A 16,754-nucleotide genomic window follows, 5' to 3' on the forward strand; every position below is an offset into this window, starting at 1 on the left:
AATGTTAAACACAAAACTAGACACATTTTGCCTGGTTGACTGATGCAAAGCCAGCAGCCACACCATATAAAGGTTTCTTTGAAAAGATAGAAAGTATCCCAATCTTAACTATCTTTAAAGGTCACAAAATCTGAACGGTTCCCCTCAGGATGGGCTCAACAAACTTCACTGAAGGTGTTCCTCTTCCAACGTCCTGACCTTGGATGTAAGTTTGGTCCAATAGCTACTGTGGTGCCATATCTGGTCCCAGTATGGCTTTTCGAAGCAGCAGCAGCAGGCCAGCTCCTGTTTCACCGGCGCTTATGTGGTGTTGAGGTTTATCTCCGAATGGAGAGTAGGCAGCAGGAGGAACAGGGGAATGGACGCCTCTGGCCTCGTGTTGTTTTCAATTAAGAGCAGGGCAGGAGCAGCGATGATCAGCTGTCCAAGAGTACAGTATATACGGTATGTAAGCTTGGTATTGTGAGAATACACAAGTACTGAATGAAGGGGATGAATGTTGTGACACTTTCGGACCCCGGGAACTTTTTTTAGTTCATTAGTTCATTTTCTAGAAATGCAGAAACATTTGACAGGTACTCAGGAAGTGTACTTTCATTTAAACTTATGAAACTGAATTACAGTTTTAATGAAGTCTCTTCTCAGGAGGAAGAACTTTGAGGTGCAAAGAAGAATCAGGGTCAACTGTTTAAGTATGGGCGGGTCAATCACTGGCCAGCAAAACAGAAGGCCTCTATAAAGTTAAAAAATAACCAGAACAAAATCTACTTTTAGTTTGTGGGTCTAGTCACTGGGAGTATTTAGAGCCTGACTGTATTCCACTACAACAAGCTCAGTTACACTAAAGCAGGGGTGTCAAATCAAGGCCCGCGACTTCATTTGAAGTGGCCCGCAAGAGTTTGCAAAGAATATAATACGTTTATTATTGGTTACATCGCCCACAATGCATCTAATTTTGTAATGTGGCCCGCGATGAAATTGAGTTTGACACCCCTGCTCTAAAGACAACCTCCATGTGTGCAGGATTGACTGTTGGTGTTGTTAAAAGCGTCAACATCTCTAGAATAATCTGAAATATTGAAGTTTCCATCATGAGGATAAAAAGCTGGAGCCAGTGTGAACGTTGTGGTATGAGAAAGAGAGGCTGTCAAGCTTCATTCAACTCTCCAAATAGAATCACATGCAACAGCTACAGTATGACAGTGAGATTTCTCTCTGTGCACCATGAAGCCATACGGGGCATAGGAAGTAGAAATGTGGGTCAGAGTGAAGGGTTAGAGCTGGGAGCAGACAGTCAGTGACATGCTGAGTCACCGGTCAGCTGGTGTCAGGATGCTTCAGCCTCAAAGCTGTCGGCACATGAAATGACAGGCTGAGGATGGCCAGGCAAAATGACAGGACCGATGATGAGACAGACGAGGGCGAGGGTCAAAAAGACGGAGGAACAGCCCACTATTACAACCAAACCAGGTCATCCTAGTTCACATGAGTCTTTAAAAACACACGGAAATCAGGTCTAAAATTCCTGTTGGTGAATGTAATAATGATAATGATTTTATTTGGTGTTGAGAAATGTGATTAATATGTGTGTACAAATAAGAGAGGAACTGTGATTAATACGTAGTACAGGTAAACACCTTACAGGTTACTTCGGAAATGTGCTTTTTTAGGTATACTTTCATGGGCTTCATGGGGCAGTTATGTTTTGTTCTTGTATTTAGAAATGATGTCCTGTTTGCAGTTGTTTTCTTCTCACATATTAATGTTAGGCGAAGTGAGTTTTTCTTTGCTTCATTTAATAGATAATCACATTTTGGGAGCTAAAGAACATTTAAAAAATGTGAGTGTTTTGTCCAAACGTTATCAACGCTGGATGAAAGTAAAATATTGAATGGTGCAGGATGAAATGTACTCTTGACATGATTCAAACTGACATTATTGCATCATATAATACATAATAAAGTGATTCACCTTGCTGGTTATTGGATGGTGATGCCCCTTGTTTTGGAAGAGATGAAGCTATTTGTTTGGTTAAGGTCAGTCAAAGCTCTAAAAGTAGCTGACAACATGTTTGACTTTTTTCTTTAGCAAGCACGTGATCGGAGCTTATTTTCCTTTTTGCAGATTTTGCGATCAGAAGTGTGTTTTCCTTACCTACGACCTGGATGATCTCAGCCAGCAGCACTCCATCTGCGACGTCTGTTTGCAGGTCCTTGATCAGACGCTTGTTTCCTGACTTGGCAAGGTAGTGGTTGGCCCAGTCCGTGTAGATCTGCGTTCAGACACAAACACAACCACGCCGTTCAGTTATCAGCCAACAAACATAAAATCCAGTCCAAAATCGGGGGCGACCCTGTCAGCTCGTCCACGTGTTTCAAACTCCATAAACACTTGAAAACTACAAAAGGTATAAATGGTTGAAGCAAGTTTACGACTCTAATAAAATAACAACATGGTTGAATGGGAGCAGAGTAGCCCTCTTTCTTTTGTTGGGGCTCCGATCTGGCATATATCCGCGTGGTATTCAAATTGGGGCCATTGTGCTCAGCCAGGGCATTCATCTCGCAGCCACGGCGGCTGTTTTCAATGGGCCATGCTGACATCACTCTCTGGGGACAGAAAAGACCCTTCACTGCCTGGGGGGAGGAGAGGCGGGGGGCAGAGCAAGCATCTGAATAATCTGAATAGCTGCCTTGATAATTAGTCGCCAAACTCTCTCTTTTTTACTCTCTCTCCTCAAGAGAAGTGAGTCTCTATTTCTGGTGAGATAAAAATAAGAGGCATGGAAAAGTTGATGTCAACTTGCACAGAACATTATTCCTAATAAAAAGTCATTTATTTTTGAGAAACTGACATTTTTTGGCACAATAAAAAGCATTGGTGCACCGTCCTGATTTGCAATACTGTCAGGCTTGTCTGTAAACGGCAGTAACTTCAGAACACTTTCCCCCCCCCCCAGGGATCTGAAACATGTCTGACAGCTTGGCTATATTAAGACATCTCTCTCTCTACAGTAGGTCTTACTCTGGGTTTCACACAAACCCAAAAGCTGTGTTGCCAGTCAGGTGAAAAAGATGACAGAGAAGAGACACTCAAGTATGTTTCAGATTATTTCTGTTCTGTAGTAGTCTACTGCTTCAAATGTTCAAGCTAAATGTCACCCTTTTTACAACCATCTGTATTGGGGGAATGTATCGCTTCTACCGTCTACCTCCTGGGTCTGAAAAATGTAAGAGCCTTAAATCTGCATTATTTCTAAAAGCTAAAGCACTGGTTCTCACTAAATGTTTTACATTCATATTTCACTGACGAGTTTAATGTCTCAAAGACTAGTTTTGAAGTCTAACACAATACAGCATGTTCTACATTTTTTAGATAATGTGCCCATTTAGAGTACAATAGACAATAAAGCAGCACATGCTTTAGGGCGGAGCTTCTTTTGATTGATAGGTCACTGCCACAAAATGTTGTCCAGTTTACAATATTAACCCTTTTAGATTGTGTTTTCAATTCATGAGAGTTAAATCTAGTACAAAAAAACCCACAGAGGGTTTAAAACCAAATTCCACAGTCCAGACGGTGGCATCAAGGAGACTTATTGTATACAGTTGATGATAGTGATGCATTCGTATGGTGGAAATATTCAGCAGCAGAGTTAAAGGTGGGGTAGGTAAGTTTGAGAAACCGGCTCGAGATACACTTTTTGTTATATTCCATGGAATGCTCTTAACATCCCGATAGCAATGAATATCTTAAGTGCTTTGACAAAAAATCCATAAAAGAATTTCATCTGTGGAAGCCGTGGTACTGTAAAAAGCACGACCCGGCTAAAATAACTGGATGGCCTACCTGCCTGTCAGCCTTCCATCTGTGCACAAACTTATCTCGTGCCCTCATTGGTCATGTGTGCATTCGTGTGTGTTGGAGGAGGGGCTCTGTAAGGAAGTGGCAGATTTTTTCCGGTTGTGTATTTTAAAATTCTTGCGCACCCGAGCTGGTTTCTCCAAAATTACCTACCCCACCTTTAAACGGAACAGTACAATCTGTTTGAATTTATTTTTTCAAAACGTAACATTTTGAAATAAAATTCTAAGATTATTGCCCATTAAGGGTGAAACATAACTACATTATTTACTTACAATATAAATAAGGTTGAGGGTGGGGGAGAAATCATGATAATTGACCTGCTGCATAAAGAGCACATTTTAAATCAGGTTATCAGATTGCAACTACACTTTATACCTAATTACTCTTGAGAACCTGGTTTCAAGAGTGCATGTAAACTTACTGGGAAATTCGAGAGCACTGGTTATTACTGAATGAGTGCACGGCATTGTTAAGGTCAAACCTTAGCACAAACTTGGACACACAACGTGCATGGAGAGGTGTGTGACATGGCCGTGACCCCTTGTTTCTTTGTGTTTGCACTGTAAACAGACCCGGAGCTTTTCTGCCATGCTACTCATCGGATGAATCACTGCTCTCATGATGGCTTACAACAGGTGTGCGCACTTCAAAGCCGCACACACACACACATGTACTCCTCTGCACACACAAGCTTAAATGCAAAAGGTTTATGAGAGTACACGACCACACATTAGACTCAAAGAGTCTCGGAGCGATGTTTAAATCGCACTGGCTGCATACCAAAACACAAATGAACAGTTATAAAAATCCTCTTGAGTGAGACGTAGGGCTTAAAAGCCTTCAAGCAACAGGATTAGGATCGATTCACACTCCTAGTTGGTCACAGAGAAGAAGGTGCTGAAGTGCTGTGTTCAGGGCCTTTTGTGTGTATTCTTTCTTTGAAGTAGTTTCGGGCAGGTAAATTGAGGGGTTGGAGTGTAATTAAAATCAAGGTGAAATGGGTAGATGTCAGTCAGAGATAGACACCAGAGGGTCATGCAGGGGGGGGGGGGGGGGGGGGGGGGGGCAATTTCAGGTTGTAAAAGGAATAAGGAAAAAGGGGAAGTGGGCAAGTCACAACAGAATTAAACTTTTCAAAACACATTTTGTGTATCTGGAAGGAGACACATTTTCTCAGGACTTGGTTGAGACTTGAACAGATATAAAGGGAAAGTGAACATTGGTTTTTCTAATGGCAAGTTTACCAGAAGCTCACCACTGTTACTTCTTGATGTGTCTTCTTGAAGGCAAGTGTTAGCGACCACGTTAGCCACAGCAGCTGTATAAGGCCTAATGTGTCAGAGCTGTGTGTCGAGTTCTTCTGCCCTCTTGTCTTTCCAAAAACATAAATGATCGAACAGCCAACTTTAATCTATCCTTATTTAACTTGATTTGTTTATAATAATAATATAACAAAAATGTAAATGGGGCAAACTCAAGCAACAGGAAGAAGCCTCATAAGTGAAAACAAAATGAATGCGACTATGACTAATGTTACCATCCCCAATGATACATAACACCGACGTCCATTCAACTGCAAACAAAAGTGCAACAATATATTTCCAATCTCTGTAAATCAAGGACCTTGGCGATTAGTTAAACATTAAAAAAAAGACACCATGCATTAATCCGAATCATGTGTGTTTAAGCGCACCTTTATTAAAGCTTCTGTGATCTGAAAATTGCTTGCAAGGTCACAGAAAGGGAGAAGGATAAGGTGCAGGCTGATGAGAAGCAGGCTGATCTGAGAGGCGTTTTAATAAGCTGCATGCTTAGTGAAGAGGAGCTTTGACTCAATATCTATCGGACAATAATTAGGTGACAATGACTCCAGCCCAGTCTCTACATCACAGGGAGGCACTCTGCATATTGAACAGAACATGTAATCAGAAATCCCAAAGGTTTTAAACGACTGATTAATCAATACTGTAATGATGTGATCCATTAAAATAATTGAGTGGAGGGTGGTGTTCAGATCAACTAGTCAATGTATTATCCCACAACACAGTGCATGCAAAGTAGAAAGGGGCCAAATGAAACACGTACGGAGCACCAAGTATCAAAGCGTGTCAAATATCACAAGTTCACATTGAACAAAATGTCGGATTCATTCATAGCTTATTCTGCGATTATAGGTTTACTGATCTATTTCAGGACTCATTGCTAAGTCTAGATTGTTTTTTATCTTCAACGGCTGCCTGTGTAAAGGCAACTGTCTGATGGCGGCCGCCTGTTACCTGTATCTCGCTCAATATGTTTTGGAAAGATGGCGATTCCACCATTGAAACGGGCAACATTTCCTCTGTGATGTATGCTGCAACAAGCCTGTTTATCTCTGCTATGCAACTATGCCATTTCACTCAGTCTCCTTTTCCATGAACCTGCGAGTGTTGCGCAAGCGAACAGGGTCGTTTGATTTATTTGACTGTCCTCCCATTGCAAATAGTTGAAGAGCTTAAAGTAACTCAAGTCACAAAATCATTTTGCGCTTAGTAACTGTAATGTATTTACTGCTGAACTAACAGTAACCGGTGAACTACTGCTTTACAGACAAATGTAATCTCATTACTGTAACGTGGTACTTTGTGGCGCGTTTCCCCGACTACTGCTCAAAATACAAAATTGAAGTACCAAAGTACCAGGTCTGAGGTTTGGATTGCCGTTCCTCTCTGTCTAATAGTAAGCCCTCAACCACAACCTGTCAAGAGTGTTTCCTGCATTTGCCTCAATGCATTCTGAGATTGGTTTCAGTCACTGATTACCCGTAACAGTGCCTTACAGAATGCAACAATTCATAAAAATGACAAAGCTGTTGCTGTTACATAGTAACCAGGGCATCACCAACATACATCAGCACTCAGTGAGTGATCCCTATCAACAAGTCGGAAGTTCAAAAGATACATTTTCGAGGAGGGAAAATCCCTCCATTACCAGAAACTCCCAGTAATCCCTCTCCTCTCCTCCCAGGATTTAGGGTCTTTTTTAGGAGCTGTAAATTCATGTCAGGGACATTACTGTCACCAGAGAAAGAAACATGACACTGACTCATTCACACTGTCAGGGCCTTATGGAAAATGTCAGTTGTGGCCGATCTGGTCTATTGACCTCCATACTGTGGAATTTATGACCTTCACAAACTAAATCTGGGAATTTTTTGTTTTAACAAAGACTAATAACAGTAAAAAACTAAAAACTATTTGAAATGAAAGCATGGCACTTAGATAAAAAGCAGATGCTGTTCACGGCCATCAAAATAAACTAATAAAAAATAGCCTGCATAACCACTCTGACCCCGTCACATGTTACAGTACAGAAAATAACATTATGACTTCCCACTGAACTCAGATTAGCAACTACCGAAAACGAAGTCTTGTAAACAACCAACCATGCTCTGTCACTAATGTATGAAAGCCTGTGTCCATGTGCATGTTTCACATAATCACATCCAATTTAAACCTTCTGAAATGATACAGAGTCAGCTCTTCAAAGCTTGTGACAAGCAGCGATGAGTCACCGGTTCAGACAGCTGCGTCTTTTTCTCCCTCACAATAACACACAAATCTGCCTCACATCCAGCATCCCTGCTGCCTCTGCTTGCTGAGTCACCGAGCTGGTGTGCGATGCCTACAGAAGGGAATGACGCATAGAGGCCATCCCCGCAGAGCAGGGTCAGCTGGCCGGGGGGAGGCAGAGGGCAGCCAGGGCATCACACAGAGAGCGTCCTTGACTTTCTGTTTTTGGCCCGATGGCTCAACTGCAGAGTCGTGAGTTAAGTCACGATGTACCATGATGAAGGGTGATTATAGAGAAGGAGGAGGGAAGCAGATGTGGTTTAGTGTTTCTTGTGGCCATGTTTGTATGAGTAACTTTCACTGTGTCTCGCAGGTTTTACTTCACTCTTTCATCTCTGAAGTTGTTTGCACTGACACTTACTTGTTCACTGCTTGCTAAGCAAACACTGCTGTGATGTTGGCATGGACGTACACAAGGGAGTTGTTGGTGGAAATTGAAAATGCCCTTTAGGTTTTAGAATCCCTTCACTCTGTAAATATTGCCCTTTTATAAAAAGATGGTCAAATGTAAGAATGCTTGCTTAACTTCATCACAATTGAGTCTGTTTGGAATACAATTAAGACTATGAGATCCTAGAGGAACTTAAAGTATTTGCAACCTGATGACCACTTAAGCAGTGAATTTAGGTGAATTAATTAAAATTACAAAAACAAACTCAACATAAATGATAATGGGGTGCATTTCAAATTCACCCCGCAGGTTTTGAAAGTGTTTCATAACTTAGAGAATGACTTTGTCTCAACCTCTCGATCATTAAGTCTTCCCTCTGAACTTCAAGAATGAAATTCACAAACCAAGCAGCAACACGTTTTAACATGACAAGAGTAACACACTACACCTCAGGTCCGTCCATCGAAGCGCAGTTCTCACATTACGTTGACGACACACAGCCTTCCAGAAACAATTATGTTGATAACTTCAGGACTATTAGCCGTATTACTTTCAGGGTTCAGTAGGCAACCTGAAAAGCGCTGCACTTAACACGCCATTATGAACTAATCTGCCGACATGAGCTAGAACTATAAAGGGAACACAGCAGGACCTGAGCCGCTATGAAGTGCTATCTCTCACGAGAAACATTCAGGACCTAAAACAGCTCTCGTTATAACTCAGGTAACGGCACTGAACCGAGTGCTGAGTCTTCAGAAGACACGCTCTGATGGCAGTGCTTTCTTCTACCATTCCAAGGGGAAATCTACTTTTGAACAAAGTGTAGAGCCACGTCCGCTGACCATGTTTCATTCATCCAGGACTTTATGAGAGCAAATCCTAACAGAAGGCTTTCTTTAATGTGTTGAAAGTCACAGTGTCTATTACCTGCCTCTCTTTTTGAGGGCTTCTAAAATAAATCCCGGCTGCCCCTGGAGATCTGGCTCTAACCCTGACGCTTCTATTTCAGGCTGACCCGGCTTCCTCTTGAGTCTCTTTCTCTCATAACACCCCTCAGTTCAAATCTGTGGTGGACACAGACACTTTCATCTCCACTGTGATTGGTTTACTTCATGTTTTTGTCCAATGACTTCAGGGATGCTTCAAAACCAAGTACTGCAAAGGAAAGCCCTAATGAAGACACCCTGACAGTTGATGAACACTTACAAAACTAAAAACGTTTTCCCCTCTCTTCCTCATTAGTTTCTTACCAATTTGAATTTCTTGCAGGAGAAGCGGCTGTAGCTCCTGGCTGGCACCCTGAGGCCTCCATACTCCTCCATGAAGGCCGGTCACCTTTTAAAAAGAGCGCTCACCAGGCAAAGCAAACAACTAGAGATCCATAAACGTCCAGCAGACCCGAGACGAGAGGGCAAATATAGCCAGGCTGTTTGATGACTTCTCCTCATCTCACATGTCTGGTACAGCTCTGTGTGTCTGTCTGGCTTGTTGACTGTATGAGCAGGGCATACTTTACTTCTCTCTATAAGTACCTCTCTCACCCCCCTTCACACTGAAGCTGCAGACACTCTGACACTTCTGAACTCCTCTTTCCCTCTCTGGGTGTCATCCACTCTGAGTCAGACACTCTGACTGAATCCCTCTTCTTTATACTGGTAGAAAGATAGACCACCCACAACAAAATGCTTTGTTTTTGGGCACTTAAGTAAAGATCCCTGACATGTCCTCTACATATTTGTATAGTTGTAACTAAGCATGTGAAGCAGATACAGAACGTATTTCATCATGGTATGATTCAGAAATGTTTCAGCCGCCATCATAGTGCTTAAGAGAAATCAACTTCTACGGCAATAAAGACCATTAGTAATTTCTCAGATGTAGGAATGATATAATGTATAGCTGCTTGGTCAGTGATGATTCACAAACACTCCCAACTATTACATTGAATGTTTCTGTTCATTCTTGCCTGTCCTGCTCTACAGTGAAAGATACTGCCGTCTCACAGCTCAGCAATATTGTCGATTTTCTAGGTAACACAGCCAAATTAAGAACGTATTCTCTCTCAATAAAGCTATGATATGTGCTCTGCTATCTCAACATTATATGTGGTCATCAAGGCAACTTAAAAGGAAGTTAAGTCGCCTCCTGTAATGGAGACAGGTGGTGTAAATGTGATGGATGTCTCTACTTGATGTGACAGAGTTCCCTACGGTGACTGACAGAACACTTCAGTGTCTTCTTCCTCTGATACACCTGGTGCTGTGCATTACAGGGCGCACACTGACATGAAACATAGGTCAACATGGGAGGTCTCAGATCTCCTCCCAAAGGGTTGTACTACTGTTTGAATCCAGCCATTGTTCAATGTCTTGAGCTGTTATAACTTAAACAGGCAGAGTAATGTGCTGAGCTGACATCAGCACTGCCTCCATATTAATACACAGTCATAAACTCACACCTAAAAGCTGCCCAGTGCAACCACACACTTCCACTGCTGGCCTCAGAGCAGCTCCAGAGAAAGAAAAACGTATAACACACTGGTGGAGTGTCTCAAGGACACACATCTGTGCTTTTGGGCTAAAACTTCAGAAATATGAAAGCAGGTGTGGTAACTATTCACAACTCCACCACACTTTTTCCCCCTGCCGCCTAAAGCTGGACTCTGACAAGCAGTGCCGTACAGATTACCTTTAAGGTAATGGAAATAAAAAATGCTTTTATTGAGGGGGTTAAGAACATTTACTTTGGTTGAGGGATCATAATAAAGTAGAACTTGAGCAAATCAAAGAGGCATGTAGAAAACAATAAGCATAATGGTCTCGTTGGTGCTCAGACATAATGCTGCTTAAATAAATGTTTAAAAAGAGTAACACAAACAACGGCTAACAAGGCCTGCAATAATCCTCTTTCATGAAGGCATGCTTGCCAAACTTTAACACACACAGCAGCCAAGTATACAAAGGGCTTGTAACAAAGGATTTGAATGATTAAAAAAATATTTCTGTGTTAAAAAAAGAAGGACTTTAGCTATTGGTGTAATGCCAATTCTTCATGCATTGCCTCCCCACTGTGTTATATCTCATAGTCAGCGTTTGATCTTTTCCTCAGATTTCTTATGCAAAACAAATACTTTGAAACCTCTATTATCTTAGCCATGTGTAAGGCTTGTCCCCCAGGTGAAGGGTGACCCCTTTATCTACACACTAGTGTTAAGTGCAGTCAACTTTGGCGAAACATATTCTTGTCGGAGACCCCTCCTGCTGCCTGAGTCATCGATAAAGGCTCTCTGCAGGCAGAGGGCGACATGTGGCGACACATCCCCTCTGACCCAGTCAGTGCCTGCTAGCAGATGGCTGGTGGGAAAATGATGGATACACTTGCTCAACGATCTAACAGAAGGGAGGAGAGGGAGTGGAGGAGAGATGCAGGTGAAAGTCTCCCACTTATAGTCCATGTTACTTTCTGTTTCACACCTAACATTAAGAGTGACCAGAGACACACCCAGCTTAAATAAGTCAACACTGGGCGAGGGGAATTGTTGTCTGCTTGGCTCTCAGTGAACACTAGCAGACACAGACAGATGGCTTCTGGGAAATCAGTGTCCCTGGTCCGTATGATATGACAGAGGACTGCAGTCTGCTCTGCCAGCTGCTGTGATGCTTTTTACAGGACACAATGACTCCAGCAGCCCTGTGCTTAACACTGACACTCACTTGACCACAAGGTGCTGGTTGCATGTTATCCTGCCTCTCTTCTAATATTTCCAACATAAATGTCTGATAGGTACTGATATCAATTTAGTTTGATTCTAAAGTCAATATGGAATTTTATATTTAGGGCTGCTATTGTTTAAACCGCAACTTTCTATTTAGTTTGCTGCATGATGCAAGACAAACTAAAGACAATGGAGGACTGCTTCATTCACGTTCAGTGAGATAAGACAAGAAATATGAAATAAAGAAAATATACCAAGAAAGATTAATCTTGTGATTTTTAAGAATTTTACAACATGTGTCCAATAGTTGAGCAAAACGGAGCCCAGTGAGTCAAACCACCTTGGTGTAGTTTAGTGAAAACACAAGCAGATCCTGTGACAACCATGTCTACAAATGATATTATGTTACGTCCCTGTAGTGACGATCAGATGTCAGTGTCTGTCCCGTTGGGGAGGGACAGGAAGACACAGGGAATAAACATAAACTGAGACATAGGAAGATAGGGGTGATTGAAAAAACTGAAAAAGTGACAGTGTGAGAAAGTCATGCAGACATCTGCCTTCGCCCTACTCTCCATCACCACTGACTGCATCTGGAGTTTCTTCTTCTCAGATCCGAGCACGATGCACCATGCATGTTTTTTTTGGTCTGTGGGTCCCCTGGCAGCTCCTTCACCCCCCTCCGCTCCCTGTTGTACTCACACAGGCCTCTCAAGTGGCTTTTGCCCACAGAAAGCTGTAGCAGGCCGCTCAAAACGAGCCCTCATGTATCTGCTTGCTCTCTGTCTGGCACTTGAAAGACATGTGGCTTTGTGAGGCATAGAGGCCACACCATGCACATGGTAGACAAAACTAATTGGCAAGATCTCCGCAGTTTGGGAAACAGAGTCGACTCATCCATCAGAAAGCCGAGCGACGAAGTGGGCTTGTGTGGTCATCTGTACATGGGATACATAAACTGGTTAGGAAATGACTGCTGGTGGGTGGATAACATCTACCCTCACATCGCAAGAGTTTGCCCTGCAGCCCACACAAAAGTTTCAAGAAGGCTTGTGTACACCATTTACCCTCACTATCCGACAATGCCAAAATATTCAGAAGTTAATCCAAACTATGATAATATTGAATAATGAATACAGGGACTTTAACCCCTGTAAATTGGTGCTTTGGCTGCTGCAGTGGAAATGTCACAGCAGTGTTTTGAACAAATCCTGAGACATGCACATGATGCACATGAGGGCACAGCAGCCTAGCAAGTGTTGTTAAAGAGGGCTTAGCTTGTTAGTAGAACTGTATGACTGAGCAAGCCATGTGCGATGACAGAACTGATATCTCTGCAGAGACAGCTGCCTCCTGGTCCTTAAGAAACAAATCCTCAATCTGCAGTTGTGGTATGGTAGCACTGAAGGTCTGCACACTACAATGTGACTTCAGTTCAGAGCTTCAAAACTCAACAACATCAATGCTTTTGGAGGTGACTCAACTGTGTTTGAAAAGGCTTTTATTAACCTTTTATTGCATGGCCTCCCATTGAATATTTCAAATAAATATGTCATCCATTTGGCCGGTTTCAAGTAAACTAAGGCTAATGTGCATTACCCGGCAGTGGCTCAGTCAGTAGGGGCTTGGACTGAGAGCTGTAGGGTCGCCGGTTCAAGTCCCCGACCAGACCTATAATATGGAGTGTGGACTGCTACTTGGAGAGGTCCCAGTTCACCTCCTGCCCTGCCGTGGTGCCCTTGAGCAAGGCACCGGACACCCCCCTTCCCCCCTCACTCTCATTGCTCCCCGGGCGCTGTACAATAGCTGCCCACTGCTCCTAGTACTAGACTCCTGGTACTAGGATGGGTTAAATGCAGAGAACACATTTCACTGTGTGTGCCGTGTGCTCTGCATGTGTGACCATTGAAGAGGGTTTCATCCCTCCCTATTCTAATGACATTACCTGTGAAATCCCGGGTTCAACTAAAACTCACAATATTGACTGCATGTTAACTTTGAGCATTTGTTTTGTATTCATTGATTTTATTTTCATTTGTTTATATTTTAGAGTGTACTTATTGTGTCTTTTGACATTGTTTGTTTGTACGGGAATGATAGTGGCAACACATTTTATCCTCGTCCTCGACATTTTACAGCATGGTTTACATTTTACAAAACCAAATATAAATGTTTACTAAGAGATTCCCAAACTTTAGGCTGAATAGGAGTGGTACAGTAAAATCCCACTTTCAGCTTTGATCCCGCTTGGGGGTTTGAGGTAAACCTTTACAAACAGAAACATTTTGCTCAGTTCATAAGGTCCTCCATATAATAATAGGAAAAACAAATGAGCCGTTACATGCATGCTGTGGCAAGTGAGAGTCTGTGAAGGCTACACACAGTATTACACAATGCAATAGTAATACAATAGAGTACCACAATGAATCACATGACAACTTCCATTTAATACCTTAACTAAAAAAACAATTACGGTCCATTCAGTTTTTTCCTCCTGTGAGAATAGAGGCATGTCTATGATCAGTATTAAACACATGAATCATGCATTATGATTTAAGCTGCGCAGGTCATATGTTGACATGAGGACCATGACAATAAAATAATCAATAGAGCTGTATTAGAACAGAGAGGGTCACGGACATCGACTACACTTCATAATAAAAAAGAAGGTCATTTTAATTTCTAGGAGTGTGTGCACATGTTCAAGTGTGCCCGTCTGTAATCCCTTTGTCATTCTCACTCTCACACTTTCACACACACACACACACTTTCACACACACACACACACTTTCACACACACACACACACACACACACACACACACACACACATCACACACACACACACACACACACACACACACACACACACACACCACCACACACACACACCACACACACACACACATCACACCACATCACACACACACACACACACAACCCACACACACACACACACACACACACACACACACACACACACACACACACACACACACACACACACACACACACACACACACCACACACACACACACACACTGACCCTGTGGCCCACCGGCATCCCGTCAGTCATGCTGTGTGGAGGTTAGCGGTGTGTAATTAAACTAGCCTTCTTATCGGCTCATCTCTAGACTCTGGTAATAACCTCTGCTTCCATCTCCCCTTCCTCTGTGGGCTCAGCAGATCCAGATAAGGACCATGGCAGAAAGAAAGGGAGAGACCGGGAGAAGAAGGAAGATATGAAAGAAAATAGATAGAGTGCCATTCGCCTGGGTTGTGTGTAAACTCAACAGGGTGCTGATTGTATAAACGGATTTTAATGACATCTTCTGCTTCCTACTTTTATCAAACATATAGACCATTACAAACATCCTACTTTTCTCATTTGTTTGCACCACATGACCTATCTGCACCTGACCAGACCTGTTTTTATCACAGTGTCCCAGACCCTGTTGAATATTTACCATCTCTGTGGCATTGTACGTATATCTCACCAAACAGCAGGCAACAAAAGCAGGACAAAAGACCGTTCTTTTCTCATAAATGCTTGAAAGAGATTGCACACACACATGGCTGTTTTGCAAAACTCTATTTTAAGTTTCCATGCGGACATCAAAGTGAAGCTGGTGTCAGGTAAGGGGGAAACTGGGATACACGCCTTCAGCACTTTCCTATGATATAAAAATGACCGTCACTAATCCATTGCGTGCCTGCAATCCAACACCACGGCTACTGTAAGGCTTTGGGCTGATGAGACAAGCCTTTTCTTTGATATATAAACACACAGTGGATTAAAAGAATCTAAGAGAGAGACATGTCCTGAAGCGGCAGCGCCAGGGAAGAAAGGCAGGATAAAGTTGTGAACACTGCATAGATAAAAGGACTGTCAACAACAGTAAAAAGCTGTGATTTGATGTGTTATATGCAGGGAAATGCAAAACATTCTTTAACTGCTCCCCTGGTGTTTGACCTTTGTGATGACCTGGAAGTGTGCAGCCTACCAGTTTCATGGTGAAATTGTTCTGATCCCAGCGGCAAAACATCAAACTCATATTCCTCTTTGCAGCCTTCTTCTTCAGAGACACCTGCCTCACACTGAAGAGGAGTGTTGGCAGACTGGCCAGGCCCAAATACTTGCCATCAGAACCACTGGACGCCACAGAGCTGCTTCAAAACAATCCTCAGAATAAAGCAGAAAGGAGGTTGCAGGTTTTTAGAAAGATGTCCTGAGCGAAAGCACCATGTATATCCAGAGGAAATAGTGGAGCTGCTGCCTGTTCGAGCCCCAGCAGGTCTCTGTAAGCCTGGGGGGGTGGGGGGGGGGGTAGAGCTGAGTGCCTGCAGCTTCTCTCCTCCCACTCTGGGACACGGAGGAGGGAAAAATAAACGCAGGAGACGAAAGGCAAAAGGAGCTCCACGGCCTCTGCTGCCGCTATCAGAGCCGGCCAAACCAAACGCACCAAAGGAGGAGTGGACCCCACCACTTCCCCTCCTCCACTGCCCACGGCAACACATTGTGCTCCTCAATGGACCATCGGTCATTTGCAGAGGAGAAATAAAGAGAAAGGAACAGACCTCTTAACCTTCTTACACCCTTCCCCCGATGAGTTTACCCCCTTCATGACAAAAAAGGCATGATCAGTGCACCCTTGATAACAGTAGACTGAATAGGGGGAAAAGTGCAGCCTTTAGAGCCAAACCACGCAGAAGTCAACGCTAACCGTCACTTTTTCTATTTATTATTTCTTTAACCAGCTCCTCTGCTGTCTGTTCAAAAAAGCCAAGTTTGACTTTTCCCGAGCAGAGACGGAGCGGTCAGGTCTCTGATCAGCCGTCACCCACATCACATCGCAGCAGCTGCATGTGTGTATTTATGTTCATGTGTACAGAATTCACGTATGTGTGTCCAAAGCACAGGATGCCCTCCGTTTGAGCCAGCTCCAACCCCCTGTGCACACACACCCCACCACTGACCACAAATTACAAGCCGAATTTGAATTTTGGGAAAGGCCCAAGATTTACAATAAGTTCCCACAGTAGGGGGATGCATGATCACTTCCAGCAGGCTGCACCAAAAAGGCTTCAAGAAAGAACAATAATACTACAGCCATGTAGACAGTATAAAGTAATGAGCTGTGATGTTTTCACAGGAACACATGTCTGTTTTG

The 16,754-nt window shown here is 43.0% G+C and overlaps 1 protein-coding gene across 1 annotated transcript in view; it reads right to left on the reverse strand.

The window, feature by feature from the left end:
- nav2a (neuron navigator 2a) overlaps nt 1-16,754 on the reverse strand; it is a 104,367-nt gene that overhangs the window by 76,371 nt on the left and 11,242 nt on the right. Inside the window, exon 2 of the mRNA XM_034116206.1 lies at nt 2,155-2,272. Coding sequence (XP_033972097.1) covers nt 2,155-2,272 — 118 coding nt within the window. The remainder of the gene's footprint in view (nt 1-2,154; nt 2,273-16,754) is intronic.

The sequence above is a fragment of the Trematomus bernacchii genome, unplaced genomic scaffold, assembly GCF_902827165.1.
Source record: "Trematomus bernacchii unplaced genomic scaffold, fTreBer1.1, whole genome shotgun sequence".
NCBI lineage: Eukaryota > Metazoa > Chordata > Actinopteri > Perciformes > Nototheniidae > Trematomus > Trematomus bernacchii.